This window comes from Salmo salar, chromosome ssa22 (genome assembly GCF_905237065.1).
Source record: "Salmo salar chromosome ssa22, Ssal_v3.1, whole genome shotgun sequence".
In the NCBI taxonomy this organism is placed as follows: Eukaryota; Metazoa; Chordata; class Actinopteri; order Salmoniformes; family Salmonidae; genus Salmo; species Salmo salar.
The window spans coordinates 40,585,742-40,613,638 of record NC_059463.1 but is presented as its reverse complement, the minus strand read 5'-3'; the positions used below and the strand labels follow the sequence as shown (position 1 = coordinate 40,613,638).

The 27,897-nt window shown below is 43.1% G+C and overlaps 1 protein-coding gene across 6 annotated transcripts in view; it reads right to left on the bottom strand.

The window, feature by feature from the left end:
- LOC106583501 (pleckstrin homology domain-containing family A member 6) overlaps window positions 1-27,897 on the bottom strand; it is a 201,901-nt gene that overhangs the window by 52,280 nt on the left and 121,724 nt on the right. For 4 of the 6 annotated variants that reach the window (XM_014167754.2, XM_014167751.2, XM_045705143.1 and 1 more), the window contains 4 exons: window positions 22,691-22,829; window positions 22,332-22,436; window positions 21,841-21,913; window positions 14,897-14,997 (listed from right to left, as the gene is read on the bottom strand). In XM_014167754.2, the coding sequence (XP_014023229.1) occupies window positions 14,897-14,997; window positions 21,841-21,913; window positions 22,332-22,436; window positions 22,691-22,813 (402 nt within the window). In that variant the 5' untranslated portion in view covers window positions 22,814-22,829. Of the gene's footprint in view, window positions 1-14,896; window positions 14,998-15,097; window positions 15,627-21,840; window positions 21,914-22,331; window positions 22,437-22,690; window positions 22,830-27,897 lie in introns of those variants that run through there. The other 2 variants (XM_014167758.2, XM_014167759.2) reach the window with 1 other exon arrangement.

Genomic DNA, 27,897 nt, shown 5'->3' with positions numbered 1-27,897 from the left:
TAGCTACTTTCTGCCATTGACTTCAACAGGCTTTCTGATTAGGGAAGCCTGGTTCTTGACGAGGCTAGGGAGTGCCCAACGAGGTTCCAGAGTAGGGAATAACTATTGTTACATCCTAATCAGTAGAAGATGGAAACATAAAGCATTGATTTGCACAATCATGCAAATGTTGACTTTAAGGTAATTAGTCTTCTTAGTGAAAGCCCTCCAGAAACCTTCTGCCTCTGTCAACTTGCACGGTTCAGGGAGTAGGGAGAATGCGGACAACAGTGCTCAACAATGGTCGAAAACAGTCAACAACAGTCGAGAACGGTCAACAACGGTCAACATCAAAAGTCCAAACGCAATACAGAGAACTATTGTATGAACGTGACAAAGAGATTCAGTTTGAGACAGAAATATTGAGCAGTAGCAGCAGTGAACTAGGGTTTGACAGAGCTACAGCAGGCCTATAGATTCAGTATACAGTACAGTGTCTGGCAAACTACCTTCCATGTTGGCACCAAACACAACAACAATATTCTAATTTACATTCTAACTAGAATGTAGCCAAACTGTCTTGGAACTCTGGGTGCCAGCATGGCGTACATTCATATACTCAATCTCCAACCAAGTTGGCCAAGTTGTCTCCGAGGCCAGTGTGTGTGTGTGAACATATTTTTCAGCCCTTTGTCCTTCTGTCAGCACATTAACAGTCTGCCTACGAAAAGAGCAACTCCACACCAGCCGGAAGGTCTGGGACTAGGGAGGGTTGAGACACACATCACAACAACACTATAATTAAAACAGCTATTAGAGGCCAAAGAACAACAACACTATTCTAGTCCCAAGACACAGAACACTAGTGGCTGTTATAGCTTGGCAGGTTGACTGACTGTTTCAGATCTCGTTTTATCCATTTCCGCCTGAATGACGAGCCCAAAGTAAACTGCCTGTTGCTCAGGCCCTGAAGCCAGGATATGCATTTAATTGGTAACATTGGAAAGAAAACACTTTGACGTTTGTAGAAATGTTAATATAATGTAGAAAATATAACACAATAGATATGGTAGGAGAAAATCCAAAGAAAAACCAACCTGAATGTATTTTTTGTCGAGAGACCATGCTCTTACAATGGCAAGTATAAGGGCATACTGAAAATTAGCTCCCAGGATGCAATTCCTATGGCTTCCACAGGGTGTCAGCAGTCTATGTTCAAGGTGTCAGGCTTGTAACTTCCAAAATGATTAAGAAATATCAGTTTTAGTACAGCGCCGCCATGGAGACAGGACACACCTGCTAAAATTGGTTTCCTATTGAACATACTTCTTTCCGTAAGAAATATTATAGTTTGATTACATTTTAGGGTATCTGAGGAGTAAATAGAAACATATTTTGACTTGTTGAAACAAAGTTTAAGGGTAGATTTTCAGATTCCTTTCTCTGCATGTTGAATGAGTGGATTACTCAAATCAATGGCGCCAACTAAACTGACGTTTTAGGATATAAAGAAGGATTTTAACTAACAAAGCGACACTACATGTTTTTATTTTACCTTTATTTAACCAGCTAGGCAAGTTGAGAACAAGTTCTCATTTACAATTGCGACCTGGCCAAGATAAAGCAAAGCTATATAGCTGGGACCTTTTGGATGACAAGTCAGAGGAAGATTTTCAAAAAGTAAGTTAATATTTATTCGCTATTTGTGAATTTCTGAAACCTGTGCTGGTGGAAAAATATTTTGATGTGGGGCGCCGTCCTCAAACAATCTTATGGCATGTTTTCGCTGTAATAGCTACTGTAAATCGGACAGTGCAGTTAGATTAACAAGAATTTAAGCTTTCAAGTGATATAAAACACATATATGTACATAAATGTTTAATATCCATCATTTTTATGATTATTTATTTAAATTGCGCGCCCTCCAGTGCCACCGGAATTTGTCCCGCTAGCGGGATGCCAAGGCTTAAGAAGTTATAGCTTGACAGGTTGACTGACTGTTTCATATCTCGTTTATCAATAGAAATAGTCTGAACGGTACATTGTGAAGGTCACAACAGCAACAAGAAGAAAAGCTGGTCGCTCTAGAAAAATAATTTCAAAGGAACGACCTGGCCAGTCTTGTCATTCGTCACATCGTGTCAACGGCCTCACCAAGACTAAAATAACCATAAGTGCAGGTGTGTGATCTCAAACTGTTCCACAACTCACACACACCCGGTGCAGTGGTCAAACCAGTCCTGCACACACTAACACAGCTGAGACAGTGAGCCCTCTGTGTGTGTGTGTGTGTGTGTGTGTGTGTGTGTGTGTGTGTGTGTGTGTGTGTGTGTGTGTGTGTGTGTGTGTGTGAGTGGTGTGTGGTGAGTGAGTGAGTGAGTGGAGTGGTGAGTGAGTGAGTGAGTGAGTGAGTGAGTGAGTGTTTCCCTGGATCCCCTACACACCCATACACATTTGGGGCAGGACTCAACTATGTTGTTGTGACTCATTGACTGTGAGGGCCATGGCACGGCAGCTCCTGCTAGCTAGCTAGGGGGTTAACTTAGATTAAAGTTGACATGGCAGTTGCTAATTTGCATGATTTCTACAGTAAGCAGTTTGGTCTGGCAACTGCAGCAAAATACCCTTCATTATAGAAACAGTGGCAGGTCAATTAGATAGTGTATTAGGCATCATTGTCAAAGTAATCAAATGTAATATTTGTGCAACAAAGGTCTAATGATTTAAATCAATATCCAGCTATGAGTCATGCTTGGTAAAGAGCAGAGTCTCTCCCAGGCCTGGTGAATCACTGAGGCCAAGGATCTGGTGAATCACTGACGCCAAGGACCAGGTGAATCACTGAGGCCAAGGACCAGGTGAATCACTGAGGCCAAGGATCTGGTGAATAACTGAGGCCAAGGACCTGGTGAATCACTGAGGCCAAGGATCTGGTGAATCACTGAGGCCAAGGACCTGGTGAATCACTGAGGCCAAGGACCAGGTGAATCACTGAGGCCAAGGACATGGTGAATCACTGACGCCAAGGACCAGGTGAATCACTGAGGCCAAGGACCTGGTGAATCACTGAGGCCAAGGACCTGGTGAATCACTGAGGCCAAGGACTGGATGACCATGATGACCAATGCCTGTCTCCAAGCCATCCTCCCTTATCTTTCTTCTCTCCTTCTTCTCATCCTCTCTCCTCAATGTGTGTGTGCGTGTATACATGTGTGCGTGTGTACGTGCGTGCGCATATGTGTGTGCGCGAGTGTGTTTGTGTGTTGAGAGTGTTTCTGTCAGGTTGTTATTTGTGAAGCTCTATACTTATCCATGGCTGTTTAATTATAGCCTGGACCTAGAGAACACTCATCCGTGTCTGAGAAGAGATCGACAGAATGTGTGTGTTGTGAGTGCATGTGAGCGTGGGTGTCTATGTCTGGAACCGTCTCTTGATATCGAACTCTTCCTACCTCCCCCAATCTTCCACATAACCCTATCAGCCTCGTCCTCCATCCAGCTCTACCAGACCCACTGGTTTCCTTATTTCTACAAGTCAATATTTTAATACTGTACGCAAAATCTGGTTTTGAAATCATTTCTACATCCTTAATCATAACCACTGAATATCAGAATCAAATATTACTGGAAGGGGAAATAAGATCATAAAATTGTGTGATTTTATTTTAACATAAATAAAACAAATGTTTTATTTTATTTTAGTGTGGACATAAAAGACTGTATAAACACCAGCAAATTAGTTTCAAGTGATTTTAATTTTGGAATTTTATTTTCTGTACTTTTTACCCCTTTTTCCTCCCCAATTGGTAGTTACAGTCTTGTCCCATCGCTGCAACTCCCCTACGGACTCGGGAGAGGTGAAGGTCGAGAGCCATGCATCCTCCTAAACACGACCCTGCCAAGCCGCACTGCTTCTTGACACACTGCTCGCTTAACCCAGAAGCCAGCCGCACCAATGTGTTGGAGGAAACACAGTTCAGCTGGCGACTGAAGTCAGCTTGCAGGCACCCGGCACGCCACAAGGAGTTGCTAGAGAGCGAAATGGAACAAGGAAATCCCGGCCGGCCAAACCCTCCCCTAACCCGGACGACGTTGGGCCAGGTATTCCCATGCATAATAGAGATATATAGAGAATTTTATCATATCCAAATGTAAGCAAGGTTTGAAATGATTATGTTTTAGTCAAACATTATATCTGTTTGTGCTTCTTGCAGTCAATTTGCAGTCTACAAATGATTTGTAATTACGTTCTGGCCCCCAGACCATCCGCTCATGAAAAATTGGCCCGTGGCTGAATCTAGTTGATGATCCCTGTAGTAAGATCATGATGATGTTTCAACATTCTGAATCATAACCATTGAATATTACTTTAAAATAGAGTACAGCTAGGTAGGGGGAAATAAGATCTTTATGTTTTTTCTCCATCCCCTTCTGAGCTGGTGGGGGTTGGGTGGTGGGATACAGGGGAGGGAGGGAGAGAGAGAGAGAGGGAGAGAGGGAGAGAGGGAGAGAGGGAGAGAGGGAGAGAGAGAGAGATGCTGATTCATTTTCCATAGGGGGAAGCAGGTCATGTGCCCATGATGCCATCAACGTAATTTCCTGCCACGGTGGAGAGTGCTGGGATACCTCCTCCTTGAGAGAGGATGCTGATGCAAGCCATGGCAACACCATAGTAACAGCATCAGCACCATTAGGTTATACTGTATGTATATGACATGGTCCAGCAAGAACGGGGCTACATTTTATTCTTGGAGGGATATTTTTTTCTGGAGCCCCCCGCAGAAATGGTTTGAAAAAAATACAGTACCAGTCAAAAGTTTGGATACACCTACTCATTCAAGGGTTTGTTTTTATTTTTACTATTTTCTACATTGTAAAATAATTGTGAAGACATCAAAATGATGAATTAACACATATGGAATCATGTAGTAACCAAAAAAGTGTTAAACTATTCAAAATATATTATATATTTGAGATTCTTCAAAGTAGCCACCCTTTGTCTTGATGACAGCTTTGCACACTCTTGGAATTCTCTCAACCAGCTTCATGAGGTAGTCACCTGGAATGCATTTCAATTAACAGGTGTACCTTGTTAAAAGTTAATTTGTGGAATTTATTAATGCGTTTGAGACAATCATTTTTGTTGTGACAAGATGATGTTGGTATACAGAAGATAGCCCTATTTGGTAAAAGACCAAGTCCATACTATGGCAAGAACAGCTCAAATAAGCAAAGAGAAATGACAGCCAATCATTACTTCACGTTTCAAGAACTTTGATGTTTCTTCAAGTGCAGTCACAAAAACCATCAAGCGCTATGATGAAACTGGCTCTCATGAGGACTGCCACACGAAAGGAAGACCCAGAGTTACCTCTGCTGCAGAGGATAAGTTCATTAGAGTTACCAGCCTCAGAAAATTGCAGCCCAAATAAATGCTTCACAGAGTTCAAATAACAGACACACCTCAACATCAACTGTTCAGAGGAGACTGCGTGAATCAGGCCTTCATGGTCGAATTGCTGCAAAGAAACCACCAATAATAAGAAGAGACTTGCTTGGGACAAGAAACATGAGCAATGGACATTAGACAGGTGGAAATCTGTCCTTTGCTCTGATGAGTCCAAATTTGACATTTTTGGTTCCAACCGCGTGTGCAGAGTAGGTGAACGGATTGTCTCCGCTAGTGTGGTTCCCACAGTGAAGCATGGAGGAGGATGTGTGATGGTGCTTTGCTGGTGACCCTGTCAGTGATTTAGTCCTTAACCAGCATGGCTACCACAGCAATCTGCAGTGACCCGCCATCCCATCTGGTTTACGCTTAGTGGGACTATCATTTGTTTTTAAACAGGACAATGACCCAAAACACACCTCCAGGCTGTGTAAGGGCTATTTGAACAAGCAGGAGTAATGGAGTGCTGCATCAGATCACCTGGCCTCCACAATGAACTGACCTCAACCCAATTGAGATGGTTTGGGATGAGTTGGAGTGAAGGAAAAGCAGCCGACACGTGCTCAGCATATGTGGGAACTCCTTCAAGACTGTTGAAAAAGCATTCCTCATGAAGTTGATTGAGAGAATACCAAGTGTGCAAACGTTTTGCACAAAATATATTTTGATTTGTTTAACACTTTTTTGGTTACGATATGATTCCATATGTGTTATTTCATAGTTTAGAAGTCTTCACTGTTATTCTACAATGTAGAAAATACTAAAAATAAAGAAAAACCCTTCAATGAGTAGGTGTGTCTAAACTTTTGACTGGTACTGTAAATCATATATAATTCTGGAACATAAATTATTACAGTTTTATGAATTTAATACACAGATAATGCTGTAAATGTATGGACAGTAACCAAGGCAGAGATCACTTTCTCAAAATGTTCTCTCACTCTGCCCTCTCTACCTACTTTATAGCCTCATCTCTCTCTCCCCTATCTCTCTCCCCCCTCTATACCCATATCTCTTTTCACCATCTCTCTCTCCCCTCTCTCTCCCCCCTCTATACATACATCTTTTTTCACCATCTCTCTGTCTCTCTCCCCCCTCAATACACATATCTTTTTTCAACATCTCTCTCTCCCCTCCCTCTATAGACATAACTATTTTCACCAGCTCTCTCTACCCCCTCTATACACATAAATATTTTCACCATCTCTCTCTCCCTTGTCTCTCTCCCCCCTCTAAACACATATCGCTTTTCACCATCTCTCTCTCTTTCTGTCTCTCTCTGTTATTCTAGCAGTAATAAGGTCAGGGATGCAGGTCATTGGTAACATGGTTATGGGTTAAAGATGTATGATTATATGCTGTCCCTGGGCACTGCATGGAGGGGGGAGAGAGAGAGGGATGAGGGAGGGAAGAGAGGGGGAGGGGTGTGGGAGAGTTGAGTGATGAGGACAGCGAGAGGAAGGAGAGGGGTATATACTGTTGGGATTACAGTGTAATAGACACTGAGGTGAAGGGTGTAACTGATGTTCATGGAATACTCCTAGCTCACTCCATTGAACACGGATTCTAACAGGAGGCGACAGGAACGCCGAACAGGGAACAGAAACATGTGCCAGATGAGGGCAATGTTCTTAACTGTTAAAACAGGGAAACATGCCCCCCCTCTCCTTTCCTCCCTCCCTCCTCTCCTCCCTCCCCTTTTCATTTTCTTCCATCCCTTTTAAACCTCTTCCATTTTCTTTCCAACCTTGTCCTCCCTCTCTCCTCTCCTCTCTTCTTCTGTAGTCTCTATACCATGCCACCTCCCTGCTGTCCCTCCTCCTCCCCCACCTCTCCATTGCTCTCTCTAACATTCTTGTAAATGTCAGTAAACATAAGTCTGTTAGTTCTTCCATGCACTGCTCACAAGCTTCCTGAGACTGTGTCTTTCTGATTTAACCTGTGTGCATGTGTGTTCGTGTGTGCTTGTGCATGTGTTTGTTCTTGGGTGTATGTGCAAACACCAAGGCGACGGATGCAGAGATACAATACACAGTGTGCCTGACTAGTCAAACATGCCCTGGGGTACATTGGCATCATGTCTCCATGTCATGAGATGCTTCTCTGGGGTGAAGAGGAAGAAAAGGCGTCTCCAAACACCAATATTTATTTATTCCCTCCCTCCCTCCCTCTCCAGTGGTAAATAAGTCCAGGAAGTCACGCTCTGAGCCAGCATGTCACTGACAGTCATCCCATCATTAAGTACAGTAGAAGAGCTCTTCTTAACAGGTGCTAGTTAAGAGAGAGATTGAAATAGAGAGAAGGGGGGGTCCAGGGTTGCCGCTGACAACAGCTGATCCGTGACTCCACTCTCTGAGGGTGTTGCATGTGTAGAATGCACACTTGTGTGAAATAGGAAAAATCTAAGCACCCACCTAATTATTTATTATGGAGTGGTGACAAAGGGAGTGTGGGACTAGACGAAGAGAGGAAAGACAAAAAGAACACAAACTTACTTTCCAAACACATACACTCAAAGGCTGGGCAGGCTGTTGGGAAAGGGAGAATGGGACTGCATCAGGGGAGGGAAAATAAGAGATTGACCCCAGCCAAGCATCCCTCAGCACCTCTGTATTACTGCAACATATTACCCTTCATATCTAAACCTGCTACACTGCACAGCTCTGTATATCTCTACAACATGGGTCCTCCCTACAGTATCTAGGCTTTTAATATCTATGTTCGTCCCCCTACAATGCACAGCTCTCTAGATTTATACAACATGGACTCTCCCTACAGTATCTATGCCTTGCATATCTATGTCCTGCTGTAATACGAATCCCTCTGAACCTCTGCATATCTACAGTATATGAATGTGCACCACATCTATACTCTGCATATCTATATCTGGCGTATCTAGAGTATGTCCTAGGCTGGGAATGGCCCCTCTCACCCAAAGAATATGGAATGTGCTCCTCACAAAACACTCTATATAACCTTATCAGTTTTAAACCTGCTGAATGACAACGGCACCATCTTAATGAATACCTTATCACTGGCAGTCTCACTGTCTGTTCTGGGCTGGCGGGAGAATGTGTGTGTGTTTGTGTTGGTGTGTTGTATAATGATTATTTAGTAATCAGAGCTATATATTTATCCAAATATATGCCTTTGACAGTGATTATTTGAGGGCTGTGACAAAATAATGGGTTTTGCTGAGTCTAGCCTATTAATTTCTAAGTGTAGTTCCCAACTTCGGATGTTTTTATGAGTGTTGCTTGTGTACATCTATGAATCTGGGTCTGGGTAAATACACACGCAGAAGGGGGTAGTTCTAGCAGAGATAGAGAGACATCAGACTGATACACTGCTGCTGCACTATGCTTATGTAAGACCTCTTCATTAATATTCTATGAGCACTATTCTGAGGCAGGACCTACAGAGTGAGAGTGAGTGAGTGAGTGAGTGAGTGAGTGAGTGAGTGAGTGAGTGAGTGAGTGAGTGAGTGAGTGAGTGAGTGAGTGAGTGAGTGAGTGAGTGAGTGAGTGAGTGAGTGAGTGAGTGAGTGAGTGAGTGAGTGAGTGAGTGAGAGAGAGAGAGAGAGAGAGAGAGAGAGAGAGAGAGAGAGAGAGAGAGAGAGAGAGAGAGAGAGAGAGAGAGAGAGAGAGTGAGAGAGAGTGTGTGTGTGTGTTTTTTCCTACATTAGCGGGACCCCAAGTCCTAACATTTTACCTGAATGTCCAGAAAAGTTAGAAACATATTTTTGGGGGGTTATTACTTTTTTCAGGTACTGAATTTGTTCAAATTATATTTTAAACTTAACGGTTGGAATTAAGGTTTTGGGGTTAAGGTTAGCATTAGGGTTAGGTTTAAGGATAGCATTAGGGTTAGGTTTAAGGTTAGCATTAGGGTTAGGTTTAGAGTTTAGGGAAAATATAATTTTTAATGGTCAAACATTTTTACACTCCAAAAAGTCCTGACATTTCACAAAAACAAAGTGTGTGTGTGTGCGTGTGTGTGTGTGTGTGTGTGTATGTGCATTCTTGCTTGCATGAGTGTGTGTGTTCACTGCATGTACATGGCCGCAAGAGTGTATGCATCTGTGTTTTCCGTCTGTGATCAAGGTCGGCAGGTAGCCTAACGGTAAAGAGCACTGTGCTTCTACATCTGCATTGCTTGCTGTTTGGGGTTTTAGGCCGGGTTTCTGTACAGCACTTTGTGACATTGGCTGATGTAAAAAGGGCTTTATAAATACATTTGATTGATTGATTGATTGATTGATTGATTGATTGATTGATTGATTGATTGATTGATCCAGAAATGGGGAGGTCGCTGGGTTAAATCCCTAAGCCGACTAGGTGTAAAAATCTGCCGATGTGCGCTTGAGCAAGGCACTTAACCCAAATTGCTCCTGTAAGTCTCTCTGAATAAGAGTGTCTGCTAAATTACTAAAATGTAAATGTGACCAAAACCCTTAGCTGGTCTGGGACAGGCAACATGTCCATAGAAAATGTTGTCCAGTGTTGGTGTTGTGCAGTGTTGGTGTTGTGCAGTGTTGGTGTTGTGCAGTGTTGGTGTTGTGCAGTGTTGGTGTTGTGCAGTGTTGGTGTTGTGCAGTGTTGGTGTTGTGCAGTGTTGGTGTTGTGCAGTGTTGGTGTTGTGCAGTGTTGGTGTTGTCCAGTGTTGGTGTTGTGCAGTGTTGGTGTTGTGCAGTGTTGGTGTTGTGCAGTGTTGGTGTTGTGCAGTGTTGGTGTTGTCCAGTGTTGGTGTTGTGCAGTGTTGGTGTTGTGCAGTGTTGGTGTTGTGCAGTGTTGGTGTTGTGCAGTGTTCTCACTCCAACTATTCATTTTCTCTCACACTTTCTGCCCCTCTCTCTCCCTCTTCTACTCTCTCCCATAACACAAATAGACATATACAAACTTCCACTGTGGAATGCAGCATCTTCAAAAGTCTATGAGAATATTTAACTTGGGAATATCTCCCACTCAGGTGACACCCCTTTGAGTGAATGTGGTATAGACCATGACATACAGTCTCACCACGGAGTTTAATAATAACTAGTGCAATCTCTGGAGGTGTACACACACACACACACACACACACACACACACACATTAATGCATGTACACGCACATACACACACACACAAATTAACGCATGTACACACACAAATTAATGCATGTACACACACACACACACACAAATCAACGCATGTACACACACAAATTAACGCATGTACACACACATATTAACGCATGTACACGCACACACACACACACAGTCCACATTTTTTACATGTCTAACACAATAATGACACACAGTGGACATAGACAAAAGCACCTGTACAGGAAGTAGCACAAACGCCCGCAGGAAGTAACGAACCCCTTTCATAAGCCACCTGATATGTGGCACTGTTCACTGTCAGAAACACACACACACATACCTATAGCTGTAACTCAATCTTAAGACGCTAGTGAACCAGTCAAACACACACACTACAGACCACACACCACACACCACACCCAACACACACCACACACACTATAGACCACACACCACACACTACAGACCACACACCACACACACTACAGACCACACACCACACACTACAGACCACACACCACACACACTACAGACCACACACCACACACTACAGACCACACACCACACACACACACTACAGACCACACACCACAGACCACACACACTACAGACCACACACCACACACACACACCACAGACCACACACCACAGACCACACACACCACAGACCACACACCACACACCACACACACTACAGACCACACACCACACACACTACAGACCACACACCACACACACTACAGACCACACACCACACACTACAGACCACACACTACAGACCACACACCACACACCATACACCACACACACCACACAAATCTAAACCACACAAGGTTGAACTATGTGTGGTCAGGTAGGGTTGAACCACGTTTAAACCACCCAGGGTAAGACAGGTAGTGTTGTCATGGTGACCCCGGTCATAAGTAAGATCTATTCCATGTTCCAACCACATCTCTGTTTCTGTTACCTCAGACTGCACGTTTTTAACATGTCTAACACAATAATGACACACAGTGGACTAAAGCACCTGTACAGGAAGTAGCACAAACGCCCGCAGGAAGTAACGATCCCCTTTCATAAGCCATCTGACATGTGGCACTGTTCACTGTCAGAAACACACACACACACACACACACACACCTATAGCTGTAACTCAATCTTAAGATGCTAGTAAACCAGTCAAACACACACACTACAGACCACACACCACACACACACACACACACACACACACACACACACCTATAGCTGTAACTCAATCTTAAGACGCTAGTAAACCAGTCAAACACACACGCACCACACAACACACACCAAATCAAATCAAATGTACATTTTACATTTACATTTTAGTCATTTAGCAGACGCTCTTATCTAGAGCGACTTACAGTAGAGTGCATGCATTTTATTAAAATCTTTTTTTTAAGTACTGGTCCCCCGTGGGAATCGAACCCACAACCCTGGCGTTGCAAGCGCCATACTCTACCAACTGAGCTACAGTGAAATGTATTTATATAGCCCTTCTTAAATCAGCTGATATCTCAAAGTGCTGTACAGAAACCCAGCCTAAAACCCCAAACAGCAAGAAATGCAGGTGTAGAAGCACGGTGGCTAGGAAAAACTCCCTAGAAAGGCCAGAACTTAGGAAAAAACCTAGAGAGGAACCAGGCTATGAGGGGTGGCCAGTCCTCTTCTGGCTGTGCCGGAAGACCACACACCACAGACCACACACCGCACACCCAGGCTGCTCTCTCTTTTTGGAGCTCACAGCAAAACATCATTCCTCAAAGTCCTAAAAGTCTGATAGTGCTATTGAATAGGCTTGATTAGGCTCATATCTAAAGTGTTAGAGACTATACCCTTTCATTTAATAAAGCATTCATGACTTCATGCCCCCAAAAAATGTAGGTTCTGAAAAGTCAAGCCAAAGCAGTTCACCTTTGAAAGGTAATCTTATAATCAAAGCTAAAATGTACTTTAGAGTCTCCCCTCCCTCTCCCTCTCCCCCGCTCCCTGCTTCTCTCTCATTGGTTGGTTTGAAGTAACAGGCGTCATAAAGATGTAGTTCTACAGGAATCCCAGCAGACTCCAGGAGCGTGCTCAGACTCGACTTCCCTCCCGTCCCGTATCAACCCGTCTCAACCCCTCCTCAGCCCAAGGGGCTCCACCAGACCAGACGAGGGTGGCCAGCCCAAAAACACTCCTTCCCTTCCCCCCACTCACGAGAGCCTGACCAGACCAGACCACCACCCGGTATTAGTACTGAGAACACTTAAACACTATGACATACATGTACTGTCTGTCTGTCTTACAATATAACAGCACTTACCCCTGTATATCTGGCTGCACATCCTCCTTTACTTAGACACTGTGATATATCTTAACCCCCATGTACTGTATACTATCTAATCCCAAATACCTGGCTAATACAGAGAGCCACGTTCCTGGAACAATACAGAACAATACAGAACAATACAGAACAGTACAGTACAGTACAGCACAGCACAGCACAGTACAGTACAGTACAGTACAAAGCCCTTAAAAGCAACATTGAAAACCATGTACTTGGTTGACTTGTTAACACAGAGCATTAAGATCCATCTCATAGCTTGTAAAGCTCCAATATTATAACATCAGAAACACAGACAGCCTTTTGTAGACCTACGCAGCACTTAGTGCATCCAGTTATAGTCCACACTGTCAATACCTAAAACACTAAAGGTCTCTGTAGAAACCCCTGGCTGGTCTGCTCTGTCCTCATGACTCATTCATACTGTCTCACACTGCCTCCCTGTAGAATCAACACCAGGCAGCAGGCTAACAACACGGAGGGAAGGAGACTAATAACATTTTACTGGCCAGCACTACCAGCACCACCACAACATCCAGCTGAACCCAGAGTACTGTGTCAATGTACTGTAAGAACATTACATTTGATTATTTTGCCTATTCATCTACTGACATTCGTTTCTACAACCATGTGTACTACAGAGGAGCCAATGTAGCTGGGTGAAACCTCCAACTAGCTACTGCTCTACAGTATAGTCTACTGCCTCATAGAACTGGCAGGCAAATGCCATGTCACAACGGCACTCACAGCAGCTCTCATATCAACACCAACACACAGACGCTGGGGCAACAACGAACAATACACTGAAACGAAACACTGCAACACACATACTGTACAACCCATACATCTTAATCACAGAAACCAAATGAACCTGCTGATCTGAATAATTTTAAGAAGAGATTTGACTAAAGCATGTTGCAAAATGGTATTGTGTCACCTTTCTGAAACAGACTGTGTGTGGGAAATCCCCAAACAGGTTATACTTTAACAGTGATACTTTAACAGTGATACTATAACAGTGATACTTTAACAGTGATACTATAACAGTGATACTTTAACAGTGATACTATAACAGTGATACTATAACAGTGATACTTTAACAGTGATACTTTAACAGTGATACTTTAACAGTGATACTATAACAGTGATACTATAACAGTGATTGCATAGAGATGATTTGTGACATACGACTAGTGACAGGGACTATGTTGGGAAATAGCTTTTAGTTGGTACTTGAACTCCACATTCTGAGATAGTGATTAATATGCATTGGCTGTGTTAAATAAACCATTCGAATGAATGTGATATTATATATCATGCTTATATGATGTGGTTGTTTGTATGAGATTGTTTCTCTCTCTCTCTCACCCCTCAGCTACTGCCTGGAAGACCAGAAGAAGAACACAGGACACTTTCTCTCTCTCTCTCTGTCTCTCCCTCTCTTTCTCTCGCTCACTTTGCCTATCTGTGTGTCTCTCTCTCTCTCCGCATTATTTTTATTAATGCGCACTTCGATGCAAAGTACAGTGTGAGGAGAGAAAGAAAGAAAGAAAGAAAGAAAGAGAAAGAGAGAGAGAGAGAGAATAAATAAATACATATAGGTGTTTGGTTTTGACAGGCAGCCAGACATCTCTGCTTATTCCCTATTATCCCCACTGTACACTGCCCCTACTGTCCACAATGTCACCACTTCTCCCTGGGTATTCCCTATTATCCCCACTGTACACTGTCCACAATGTCACCACTTCTCCCTGGGTATTCCCTATTATCCCCACTGTACACTGCCCACAATGTCACCACTTCTCCCTGGGTATTCCCTATTATCCCCACTGTACACTGCCCCTACTGTCCACAATGTCACCACTTCTCCCTGGGTTGTCTGAGGGACAATCACGTGTCCCCAGCATCCAAACCCCAACAAAACCATCAGCCCCAATCCTAGAGTATTTAAATGGCCCCAATATCACTGCTGCTCTTTCTGTCCAGGGTGATAATCGTATACTGTACTCATCGTACTGCCTCATCATCAGGGTACTGACCTTAAAGGCGTGCTTTCGGCTAATGTTATCCGACGTCTGCACTCCTCCAATCCCAAAGCTGAGCAGAGGAAGACTTCCCAACACTCCTTCCTCCTTCTCGTCTGGATTGGAGGAAGAGGAAAAAAGAGAACAAATGAAGATCAAAAATAAACAACAAATCTGAGAAACAGATCTAATATGATCTGATGGGTCCAAACCTACAGTGAGTAAAGAGGACTGAATGGTAAACACAGTCAGTTCTGATGTGACAGTCGGTCCTGTCTTCTAGTTGTAGCTGTGGCTGTAGCTGGCTCAGTGAGCACTACCATAGAACCTCCCTGGAACAACAGGCCCCCGTTCCACTCTAGTGGAATCCTAGAATAGATATCCATGTTGGTCCAGCAGTCCAGTGAGAAGTGACGGTACACAAACACACTCTCACACACACTCACACATACTGGTGTAGATCCAACGATAGGCAGAAAAAAACAAGCAGAGTGGTGGGAAAAATGACGAGTGCAAGAGAAGCACTTGTGCTGATTAAATAATGGAGCAGATGATGAACATTTCAGGGGCTGGAGATGAGGCTGGCAGGGTATCCACTGTAGCTACTGCCCTCTCTCTCAGTTTCTGTCTCTGTCACACTCTCACTCTCACTCTGCCTGGCTTTCTCGTTCTCTCTCTCTAGCAGAGCTGTACTGCATAGACACGAGCCTTCCTCTGTTGCAGATCTCGTGTGTGTTTGAGAGAGAGCGAGCGAGCGAGAGACAGGGGGAGGAGGGAGGGAGCGAGAGGAGGGAGGGGGAGGCATGGTGTTTGTGTTTGTGCAATCATAGAGTACTCTCTGCGCTGTGCTCTCTGTGTGTGTGCGAGTGTGTGTGTTTGTGTTTGTATTAGCGATCAGCCTATGTGACTCAGTGTTGCTGGAATCCTGAAATCTGGCCTCCAGCCAACTGTACCTGCCCTCTCTCCAACAATCAGAGAGCAGGGTGTTCTGCTACACACAGACAGGTAAATAGCCACGTCTCTCTCTCTCTCTCTTCCTGTCTCCCTCTCCCCATCTCTCTCTCATACAAATTCAAACCTGACCTCACATGTTCTGTATTTCATGAAAAATCTCACACACACACATTCATGGTAAGAGACACGTGCTCATTCTCAAAGACACAATAACTGAAAATAAATGAAATAGCTCACATATACTGTAGGCTACCAAGTTGTATTAAATATACGGCATCATACAAACACACACAAATAAGGTATGTAATAAGGAACAATGTGATTTATTGCCAAACACCCTTTCACATCCTGAGGAGAAACCTGGTGAGGAGAAATAGAGTTGTTATTGTGAAACCTGTGGCAGAGCTTCTCAGCATTCAACAACCAATCCTGTCCCCACCCATGGACACAGAGGCAGAGGGAGAGGCAACACACACACACACACACACACACACACACACACACACACACACACACACACACACACACACACACACACACACACACACACACACACACACACACACACACTCTCTCTCTCTCTGGAAAAACACACTTCTGAAGACACTCCTGCTAGCACACACACATTTGAAGAAGCACAGTAATTGAAAGGTCCCTTACAATGACAGGTTTCCCTGTGAAAATGTCACCTCATTCTGACTCATACCATGGCAGTCTGACTCCTGGCTGCATTCCCTGCTGCTGCTACTGTCCCACCTGTTTGACACCACACAGACTCCCTCACGTGTGTGTGTGTGTGTGTGTGTGTGTGTGTGTGTGTGTGTGTGTGTGTGTGTGTGTGTGTGTGTGTGTGTGTGTGTGTGTGTGTGTGTGTGTGAAGGGTTAGCAGTAGTAAATCAGCTCTCTGACAGCTGTGTGTATTAGCATCCCAAAACAACAGCAGCTCAACACTTCTGAAGATGGCAGTTACGTAAAGGGCTAACACTCTATTTCACTGAGAGTTACTCTATATGTATGCCCGGGGCACTTCGGACATTGGCGAAGTAACTTGTGAAGTAAAGTCCTTGATTGTACATACAGTATTAGACAGTCAGGATGTTTTGAGAGACTTTAGAGATGGGGGTGGTATGTAGGCTACTTGTTAGAGATACAGACCTGGAGGAATGCAGGTTCAAATCCCGGGTGGGGAAAACCTACACACACACTCCTAATGTCCAGAGCACCACCAACCCCACTCCACCTCTCCTGGCCAGGACAGCTGGCACACTTTGACAATATCACCCCCAAGTCCCAACAACAAAAGACCTTGGCCTCTTTCTACCCATTTCTCGCCCCTCTCTCCTTGCTGGCATGGAGACCGCGGCAGTAAATTGCACAGTCACACATTCTCCATTGTCATGTCTCCCTCCCTTCCTCTCTCTTTTTCCACAACACAACTAGGAGAGAAGGGCGGGAGACGAAAACATCCCATGAGACGTGTGCTGAGTCCAGAAAGAGGAATCACTGTAACCAGAGGAAGAGTCCCATGTGGCTCAGTTGGTAGAGCACGGTGCTTGCAATGCCAGGGTTGTGGGTTCGATTCTCACGAGGAACCAGTATGAAGAAAAATATATGTATCACTACTGTAAGTTGCTCATAATAAGTGTGTCTGCAAAATTACTGTAATGTCATCAAGAGAAGGGGTGAAGAATAGGAAATGGAGAAACAGTAAAAAAGTGAGTAGGGCTCAGGGGCCAGTTGCTGAATGTGAATGTGTAAAAATGACAGTGAATTCACACTGAGCTATTAAATCACAGAACAACTGAAACAATTCCATATGCAAGTAGTGTATTTTTCCTGACTATTCTTATCATTTAATTTATCTTCTTTGCTTTGAGGACGTCCTTATTCAGGTCAGATTTGCATCTGTGTGTACGGGATAGGGTAGACAACAGGGCCAGTTCCAGGTTAACTGCCTGACTCCAGGGCATTCTAGGGCGACTCCAGGGCATTCTAGGGCGGCTCCAGGGCATTCTAGGGCAGCTCCAGGGCATTCTAGGGCGGCTCCAGGCCATTCTAGGGCGACTCCAGGGCATTCTAGGGCGACTCCAGGGCATTCTATGGCAATTCCACGCCAGCAGAAAATATTGTTCTGTCAATTCTCACATAGGAACTTCATTGGGAGGAAGGATGTTTAACATGCTTTTTAAACATATTGTTAGTAAAAATATACTCTTCAAACATCACATTTCCAGAGTGGGCTCTCTGGAACCTTTAATGATATGACCAATTTTATACATAGAAATTGACATTATAGTTAATTAACCAATCACAGCCCTCCTTTACGATTGCACATTCAGTAAATCACCAGCAGAGGGAGTTCCTTTTGAATCAATTTTCCCATTCACTGTGTTGGTTGTGCTCATAAAATGGATCATACTTTCAGAATTAGCAGAGTAACTCTGAAATTTGATGTACAAACAATGCATTTTTAAACAAACAAAATCAAAAAGAGTCGTTTTTGGATACTAACATCCATTTTTTTATGTTGAATAAATAAATGTGACTTTTTTTCTTCAGAATCTAGACATACTCCATATGTTAGTGCACACTATAAGGAGTATAATGAGACCAAGATGCTGTGTGTCATGTACAGTTCACAGATCATAGGGTCTTACAGGAGGCATGTCTGAGTCTAAAAAGGACCTAAAACGGCCACTTTCATCATGATTTTAAAAAACAGGGTTTGTGATACAATGTAAAAAAAAAAGATCAGACCTCCTTCCTCCCAATTAAGTTGCTATGTGAGAATTGCCAGAACAAATATTTTCCTCTCCTGCTGGCGTGGTATCACCCTCTAGCATTAAAACACTGTCCTCGTTGCATCCTGTAGCTCACAGGATACAGGAAGACCCACTAACAAATTCAGTCATCTTGTTCAACTTTTAACCTGGAGTTCACACTCTCTCAGGACTAGGAAAAGGTGTGTTTGGACTAAGTCAACAGGGAAGAATTGTGTCACATACTCACGCGTTCACTCGCACACACAGACACACAAACACGCTCACACACACTCAGCAGTAATGGATAGATAATGACTCTGACAGAGATATGAACCAGCCCTACAGTAACTAAACACACACACAGACAGACAGACAGACAGACAGACAGACACACACACACACACACACAGACACACAGCCTGCACAACATCATGGCACCAGAATATCATCATCTGATTGGTTGGGGCAATAAGTCCACTGAACTGTTAAAGAAGCATAAGGAGGCTGCCCATTGTACAACATGTACTGTACAAAGCAAATGATAGAAACACACACACACCAAAACATGCACACAAGCATGCTTCCTCCCACACTTACACACCAACACACCACACACACTAAACATGGCTCTCACATGCAATCCCGGGGTCACGTTGCTACCGCATGTTGCTAGGGCATGTTGTAGGGAATGTTGCTAGGGCATGTTGCTAGGGCATGTTGTAGGGAATGTTTACGGTGACACAGAGAAATGCTGCAGAGCTCCAAACACACACATACAGTACACAAATTCCACACCGTCATGAAGTTCTTACACGCACATGCAAGGGGTCAAAGTTCAACCCTCTATGGCTGTGTGAGCAGGGAGGGTCTCGACATAGCTCATATGACTCCCTGCTTAAATAAATAAATTACAGAATATACTACTACATGTCCTGAGATAGAGGTGAAAGAGGCACCAAGACATACTAAAACTAAATCCTCAGTCATCATTCAATATGTATTTATTTTAGACAGCACCTTTACTCCAGCTGTTTGAGTACAGACCATCTTTGTCCCTGGGGAGGGAAATGACACCACATCTCATGACGAACTCTATTCTACTACTACAGCCCCCTAGGTGAAACTGAACAGGGATGGAGGAACAAGAGAAACGGCAAAACATAAAATATTACCCAAAGTAGCTGCCCCAGGTGTTCTCACTTGTGATGAGGCTTAGTGGTGCAGGTCTTAAAAACATTTAAGGACAACATGCATGAGGGGTTGCTAAGAGGAAAATCACACCAGATTTCTCCTTTTCTCCTCCCCTTTCTTCCACTCTCTTTCTGCTCTCCCATCCCCTCCCTTCCCTCTCTTTCTGCTCTCTCTCCCTTCCCTCTTTTTCTGCTCTCTCTCCCTTCCCTCTCTTTCTGCTCTCTCTCCCATCCCCTCCCTTCCCTCTCTTTCTGCTCTCTCTCCCATCCCCTCCCTTCCCTCTCTTTCTGCTCTCTCTCCCATCCCCTCCCCTCCCTCTCTTTCTGCTCTCTCTCCCATCCCCTCCCTTCCCTCTCTTTCTGCTCTCTCTTCCCTCTCTTTCTGATCTCTCTCTCTCTCTCTCTCTCTCTCTCTCTCTCTCTCTCTCTCTCTCTCTCTCTCTCTCTCTCTCTCTCTCTCTCTCTCTCTCTCTCTCTCTCTCTCTCTCTCTCTCTCTCTCTCTCTCTCTCTCTCTCTCTCTAGATGCGGGGCCTCACACAAGCTTTTAAAAAACAATTACATTCTGTGGATTCTGTGCTGATAAGAATAGGTCTGGTGGTAAACAAGTTACTGTAGGTATGGCTCCTGCTTTGTCTCACTCGGACAATAAGTCCTGCAGGGCATAAAATACTGATGTGTGCTTAAGACAAGAGACAAAATGACATTTTCATCATTATCATCTCCTTTCATCTTCTTGATCTTGCAAGTCGTCTGTCTGTCTGTCTGTCTGTCTGTCTGTCTGTCTGTCTGTCTGTCTGTCTGTCTGTCTGTCTGTCTGTCTGTCTGTCTGTCTGTCTGTCTGTCTGTCTGTCTGTCTGTCTGTCTGTCTGTCTGTCTGTCTGTGCAACATACTTCACTATCCCACAATTCCTTCACCTAGTGTGCTATCGATGCGAGTCGATGTGAGTCACCTTCACCGCTGAGAGGGATGTATATGGGTGTGTCTGTGCAACATACTTCACTATCCCACAATTCCTTCACCTAGTGTGCTATCGATGTGAGTCGATGTGAGTCACCTTCACCGCTGAGAGGGATGTATATGGGTGGGTGTGTGTGTGTTTACATGTCTGTGTCTGTCAGTGTTGTCAGTGTTGAATGTCCATCTTTAAAGACTATAATATTCAGTGAAACATATCTCTACACACTTCCATATGTACACAGAGCCACACATAATCCCACACACACATAGCTCGCACATCGACTTTGAAGACACGTCAAGCCGTGTGACATATTCAAATAACACATTGTTTATTCTCCTGGCTGTGGCTCAGAGGATAATGGATGAGGACCGCAAACACTCAGAGACTTGGCATGGAGGAGAGTAGAGACTGTTAGGAGAATATGACTAGTGTTTCTGTGTGGTATTAAAGCACCTCGAACAAGTCAACAGTCCTGACACAGTGGTGATATGCGCCAAACACACAGCCCTCTACTCAGCCAACAGAACTAACACACTGACATGACATCAGGTAGCTATGGTAAAAACACAAACAAGAGGAGAGTTTTAAATGTGACACCAGCCCACAAAAGTAGAACCTAACCAGTTTTCAATCCAGATACAACCAAACAAATCCACAGAGTAGGACTCTCAAATCCACAGAGTAGGACTCTCAAATCCACAGAGTAGGACTCTCAAATCCACAGAGTAGAGAGAGAGACTGAAGAAGCAGGTGTAGTGACTCGGCTTAGCCAGGTCTTCTTTTGAAAAGACATTCGATAGCCACAAAGGGCTCTGTTTAGGGTTCTCTATAGGGAATAGGTTGGCAGTTGACACACTACCCATGTATCAGTGGGACTTCCTGGTTCAAATAAAGGTTAGATAGAAAATGTGTACATACAGTAAAATACGACAATAAATATTATATTATTTCAAATATTTCTGACTAAATTATGCAATAATATTCAATAGAATAAAGCACAATGACAAAGTTGTCCTCCAATGAAGGGTGACGATGGGCTATGAAAAAAAGAAAAGAGAACTAAAAGAAAGAAGGCATTGCTATCAGAGTCTACCTTTGTAGTAAAAGAGGCATCGGTCGGTGAGGACGAACCATCTCTTGTTCCACTGTTTCACTCCACTGCTGGCCTACAGGGAGACAGTGAGAGTGAGAGTGAGGGAGTGAGAGTAAGAGAGAGAGAGTGAGAAAATAACACACACAGTGAGATGGATTGAAGTCCAGAGAGAAGACACAACAGTTTAGACAATGTCAGGGGTAACACTAATACCGGACCAAAACAGTGTGAGAAATACTGCCCTATGTGAAGAAAAGGAAGACAGATATGAGACCAAAACAACATGAGAGGGAAAGCAACACTGGACCAAAACAAAGTTAGTGTCTGAGACACTGGATCAAAAACAAATGGAAGAGACTAGGCATATTGGAAGAAGAGCTATATCTGGTCCTAGTTATGGGGTATTTATAGGGTATTCATGGGGTATTATGGAGTATTTGAGGGGAAACTGCCTCATGTTACTTACAGTGCAGTGTATAGAGCTGATTTACCTGTTTGTATAGCCAGCCCTGTTTGGTCACCTCCGCTTTAGGGTTCCTCCGCATGGAGTTAGAACGTTTCCCAAACGTAGCGGCTTTCCTTGGAGTATGAGATGCCTGGAGAGGGCAGGAGGGAAGGAGAGAGGGAAGATGAGAGAACAGAATGGAGCTCTCTGTATCATTGAATCTGTCATAAAACCTTGACGTGGCGTATGATGTAGTGAAGTGTAAAGGTGTTGTGAGGGGTGTGTGTGTGTGTGTGTGTGTGTGTGTGTGTGTGTGTGTGTGTGTGTGTGTGTGTGTGTGTGTGTGTGTGTGTGTGTGTGTGTGTGTGTGTGTGTGTGTGTGTGTGTGTGTGTGTGTGTACTGACTCGGGGTGTGAAGGGCTGGGACTGGGTCTGGGATTCAGGGGAGGATAGGTCTGATACCATGGTGGTGCTGTTGATGTCGTTGGGTGAACTCACAGGTCCTCTACCCCCTGCCTTCCCATTCATCTCCAAATCACAGCTCCTACAGAGACACAGAGAGACAAAGAGATGAAGTCAATGACTCACACAGCCAACATTAATAACACATGCAAACACTATATATTGTCTACTATCTTTATGTCTCTATCTCTGAGAACACCTGCTTGACACCTGCTATCTCTGAGAACACCACAGGCACAAAAAGGCCTGTGGGGTTGATGGCATCCTAAATTAACCTGTTGGGTCTAGGGGGCAGCATTTGCACGTCTGGATAAAAAAAATGTACCCGATTTAATCTGGTTACTAATCCTACCCAGTAACTAGAATATGCATATACTTATTATATATGGATAGAAAACACTCTAAAGTTTCCAAAACTGTTTGAATGGTGTCTGTGAGTATAACAGAACTCATTTGGCAGGCAAAACCCTGAGACATTTTCTGACAGGAAGTGGATACCTGATGTGTTGTATTGACTTTAAACCTATCCCATTGAAAAACACAGGGGTTTAGGAATATTTTGGCACTTCCTATTGCTTCCACTAGATGTCACCAGCCTTTACAAAGTGTTTTGAGTCTTCTGGAGGGAGATCTGACCGAACAAGAGCCATGGAACGGTGATGTCCCATTAGACACCTGGCGCTAGTTCATGTTGGGTACCCTCGTTCCAATACGTTATAAAAGAGTATGCATTCGTCCACCTTGAATATTATTCATGTTCTGGTTAAAAAAGGCCCTAATGATTTATGCTATACAACGTTTGACATGTTTGAACGAACGGAAATATATTTTTCCCCTCGTTCATGACGAGAAGTCCGGCTGGCTTACATCATGTGCTAACGAGACGGAGATTTTTGGACATAAATGATGAGCTTTTTTGAACAAAACTACATTCGTTATGGACCTGTGATACCTGGAAGTGACATCTGATGAAGAGAATCAAAGGTAATGGATTATTTACATAGTATTTTCGATTTTAGATCTCCCCAACATGACGTCTAGTCTGTATCGCAACGCGTATTTTTCTGGGCGCAGTGCTCAGATTATTGCAAAGTGTGATTTCCCAGTAAGGTTATTTTTAAATCTGGCAAGTTGATTGCGTTCAAGAGATGTAAATCTATAATTCTTTAAATGACAATATAATATTTTACCAATGTTTTCTAATTTTAATTATTTAATTTGTGACGCTGACTTGACTGCCGGTTATTGGAGGGAAACGATTTCCTCAACATCAATGCCATAGTAAAACGCTGTTTTTGTATATAAATATGAACTTGATAGAACTAAAAATGCATGCATTGTCTAACATAATGTCCTAGGAGTGTCATCTGATGGAGATTGTAAAAGGTTAGTGCATCATTTTAGCTGGTTTTATGGTTTTGGTGACCCTGTCTTTGACTTGACAAAACATTACACACAACTCTTGTAAATGTACTGTCCTAACATACTCTAAATTTATGCTTTCGCCGTAAAACCTTTTTGAAATCGTAAAACGTGGTTAGATTAAGGAGATGTTTATCTTTCAAATGGTGTAACATAGTTGTATTTTTGAAAAATTTGAATTTTGACATTTATTTGGATTCAAATTTGCCGCTCTTGAAATGCACCTGCTGTTGATGGAGTGCACCACGGGTGGCACGCTAGCGTCCCACCTAGCCCCAAGAGGTTAAATGATAACATACAGCACAAATTCCAATTGGCTATACTTAAACTCTTTAACATCATCCTTAGCTATGGCATATTCCCCAATATTTGGAACCAAGGACTGATCACCCCAATCCACAAAAGTGGAGACTAATTTGGCCCTAAAACTACCATGGGATATGCATCACTAGCAACCTTGGAAACATCCTCTGCATTAACAGCAGACTCGTACATTTCCTCAGCGAAAACAATGTACTGAGCAAATGTCAAAATGTTTTTTTTAATCAAATTACTGTACGACAGACCACGTATTCACCCTGCACACCCTAATTGCTAGACTTCAGAGCAGCTTTTGATATTAGCGATCATAGTCTGCTGCTGGAAAAACGTATCTGTTTTGGCTTTACACCCCCTGCTATAATGTGGAGAAAGAGTTACTTGTCTAACAGAACACCCAGGGTGTTCTTTAATGGAAGTCTCTCAAACATAATCCAGTTAGAATCAGGAATTCCCCAGGGTAGCTGTTTAAGCCCCTTGCTTTACATTTTTTTTTACTAACGACATGCCACTGAATTTGAGTAAAGCCAGAGTGTCTATGCATGCGGATGACTCAATACTATACACGTCAGCTACTACAGCGACTGAAATGGTCATGGTCAAAACATATTAATTTTTTTTTTTTTTTAACTAGGAAAGTCAGTTAAGAACAAATTCTTATTTTCATTGATGGCCTAGGAACAGTGGGTTAACTGCCTTGTTCAGGGGAAGAACAACAGATTTGTACCTTGTCAGCGCAGGGATTTGATTTTGCAACCTTCTGGTTACTAGTCCAACGCTCTAACCACTAGGCTACCTGCCTCCCCATTAACCTCTTGGGGCTAGGTGGGACGCTAGCGTGCCACCCGTGGTGCACTCCATCAACAGCAGGTGCATTTCAAGAGCGGCAAATTTGAATCCAAATAAATGTCAAAATTCAAATTTTTCAAAAATACAACTATGTTACACCATTTGAAAGATAAACATCTCCTTAATCTAACCACGTTTTACGATTTCAAAAAGGTTTTACGGCGAAAGCATAAATTTAGAGTATGTTAGGACAGTACATTTACAAGAGTTGTGTGTAATGTTTTGTCAAGTCAAAGACAGGGTCACCAAAACCATAAAACCAGCTAAAATGATGCACTAACCTTTTACAATCTCCATCAGATGACACTCCTAGGACATTATGTTAGACAATGCATGCATTTTTAGTTCTATCAAGTTGATATTTATATACAAAAACAGCGTTTTACTATGGCATTGATGTTGAGGAAATCGTTTCCCTCCAATAACCGGCAGTCAAGTCAGCGTCACAAATTAAATAATTAAAATTAGAAAACATTGGTAAAATATTATATTGTCATTTAAAGAATTATAGATTTACATCTTTTGAACGCAATCAACTTGCCAGATTTAAAAATAACCTTACTGGGAAATCACACTTTGCAATAATCTGAGCACTGTGCCCAGAAAAATACGCGTTGCGATACAGACTAGACGTCATGTTGGGGAGATCTAAAATCGAAAATACTATGTAAATAATCCATTACCTTTGATTCTCTTCATCAGATGTCACTTCCAGGTATCACAGGTCCATAACGAATGTAGTTTTGTTCAAAAAAGCTCATCATTTATGTCCAAAAATCTCCGTCTCGTTAGCACATGATGTAAGCCAGCCGGACTTCTCGTCATGAACGAGGGGAAAAAATATATTTCCGTTCGTTCAAACATGTCAAACGTTGTATAGCATAAATCATTAGGGCCTTTTTAACCAGAACATGAATAATATTCAAGGTGGACGAATGCATAGTCTTTTATAACGTATTGGAACGAGGGTACCCAACATGAAGTAGCGCGCCAGGTGTCTAATGGGACATCACCGTTCCATGGCTCTTGTTCGGTCAGATCTCCCTCCAGAAGACTCAAAACACTTTGTAAAGGCTGGTGACATCTAGTGGAAGCAATAGGAAGTGCCAAAATATTCCTAAACCCCTGTGTTTTTCAATGGGATAGGTTTAAAGTCAATACAACACATCAGGTATCCACTTCCTGTCAGAAAATGTCTCAGGGTTTTGCCTGCCAAATGAGTTCTGTTATACTCACAGACACCATTCAAACAGTTTTGGAAACTTTAGAGTGTTTTCTATCCATATATAATAAGTATATGCATATTCTAGTTACTGGGTAGGATTAGTAACCAGATTAAATCGGGTACATTTTTTTTATCCAGACGTGCAAATGCTGCCCCCTAGACCCAACAGGTTAATGCAGTAGTAACTAAGATGGGGAGATGTCTGTCCATAATAAAGCGATGCTCTGCCTTCTTAACAACATTATCACCAAGGCAGGTCCTACAGGCCCTAGTTTTGTTGTACCTTGACTACTGTTCAGTCGTGTGGTCAGGTGCCACAAAAAAGGATTTAAGAAAATTGCAATTGGCTCAGAACAGGGCAGCATGGCTGGCCCTTGGACGTACACAGAGAGCTAATATAAATAACATGCATGTCAATCTCTCCTGGCTCAAAGTGGAGGAGAGATTGACTTCATCACTACTTTTATTTATGAGAGGTATTGACATGCTGAATGCACTGAGCTCTGTCTAAACTTCTGGCACACAGCTCGGACACCCATGCATACCCCACAAGACATGCCACAAGAGGTATCTTCACAGTCCCCAAGTCCAGAACAGACTATGGGAGGCACACAGTACTACATAGAGCCATGACTACAAGGAACTCTATTCCAAATCAAGTAACTGACGCAAGCAGTAAAATTTGATTTAAAAAACAGATAAAAAAAACACCTTATGGAACAGCGGGGACAGTGACGAAACAAAACATTGGCACAGACACATGCATAAACACACACGATAACATACGCACTATACATACACATTGATTTAGTACTGTAGATATGTGGTAGTGGTGGAGTAGGGGCCTGAGGGCACACAGTGTGTTAGGAACTACACCTGTGTGGAAGCGCCTGCATTCAATATACTTTGTATCCCTCATTTCCTCAAGTGTTTCCTTTATTTTGGCAGTTACCAGTAGATTTTTCCCCCCCATGACAGTTATGATGACAGTAGAGGTGTTAACCAGGTGATGTCCTGACTACATGTCCAACCTGACCCTTTAAACTATGGCCAAGTAATCATCCCTAGAACTTCCAGTTTAATAATTTAACCCTTTTCCTTCTACTGCAACACTTCCTCAGCTTTTTGCTGTAAAAGAGTGTTCTTCAAATCTGCCTGATCCCGCCAGCTTACATTAAAAGATATCCATGCAGCATTTAATGTAAGCTTGCAGGATCAGGCGGCTTTGCGAGGCTAGTTCTTCATCAACTCCCCTAGTAAACTGAAGGTAAATACTAAATACTAAATATCCCCAATGTAAGAGTTCGTCCCTGTGTTTTATATTGACGCTTTGAAT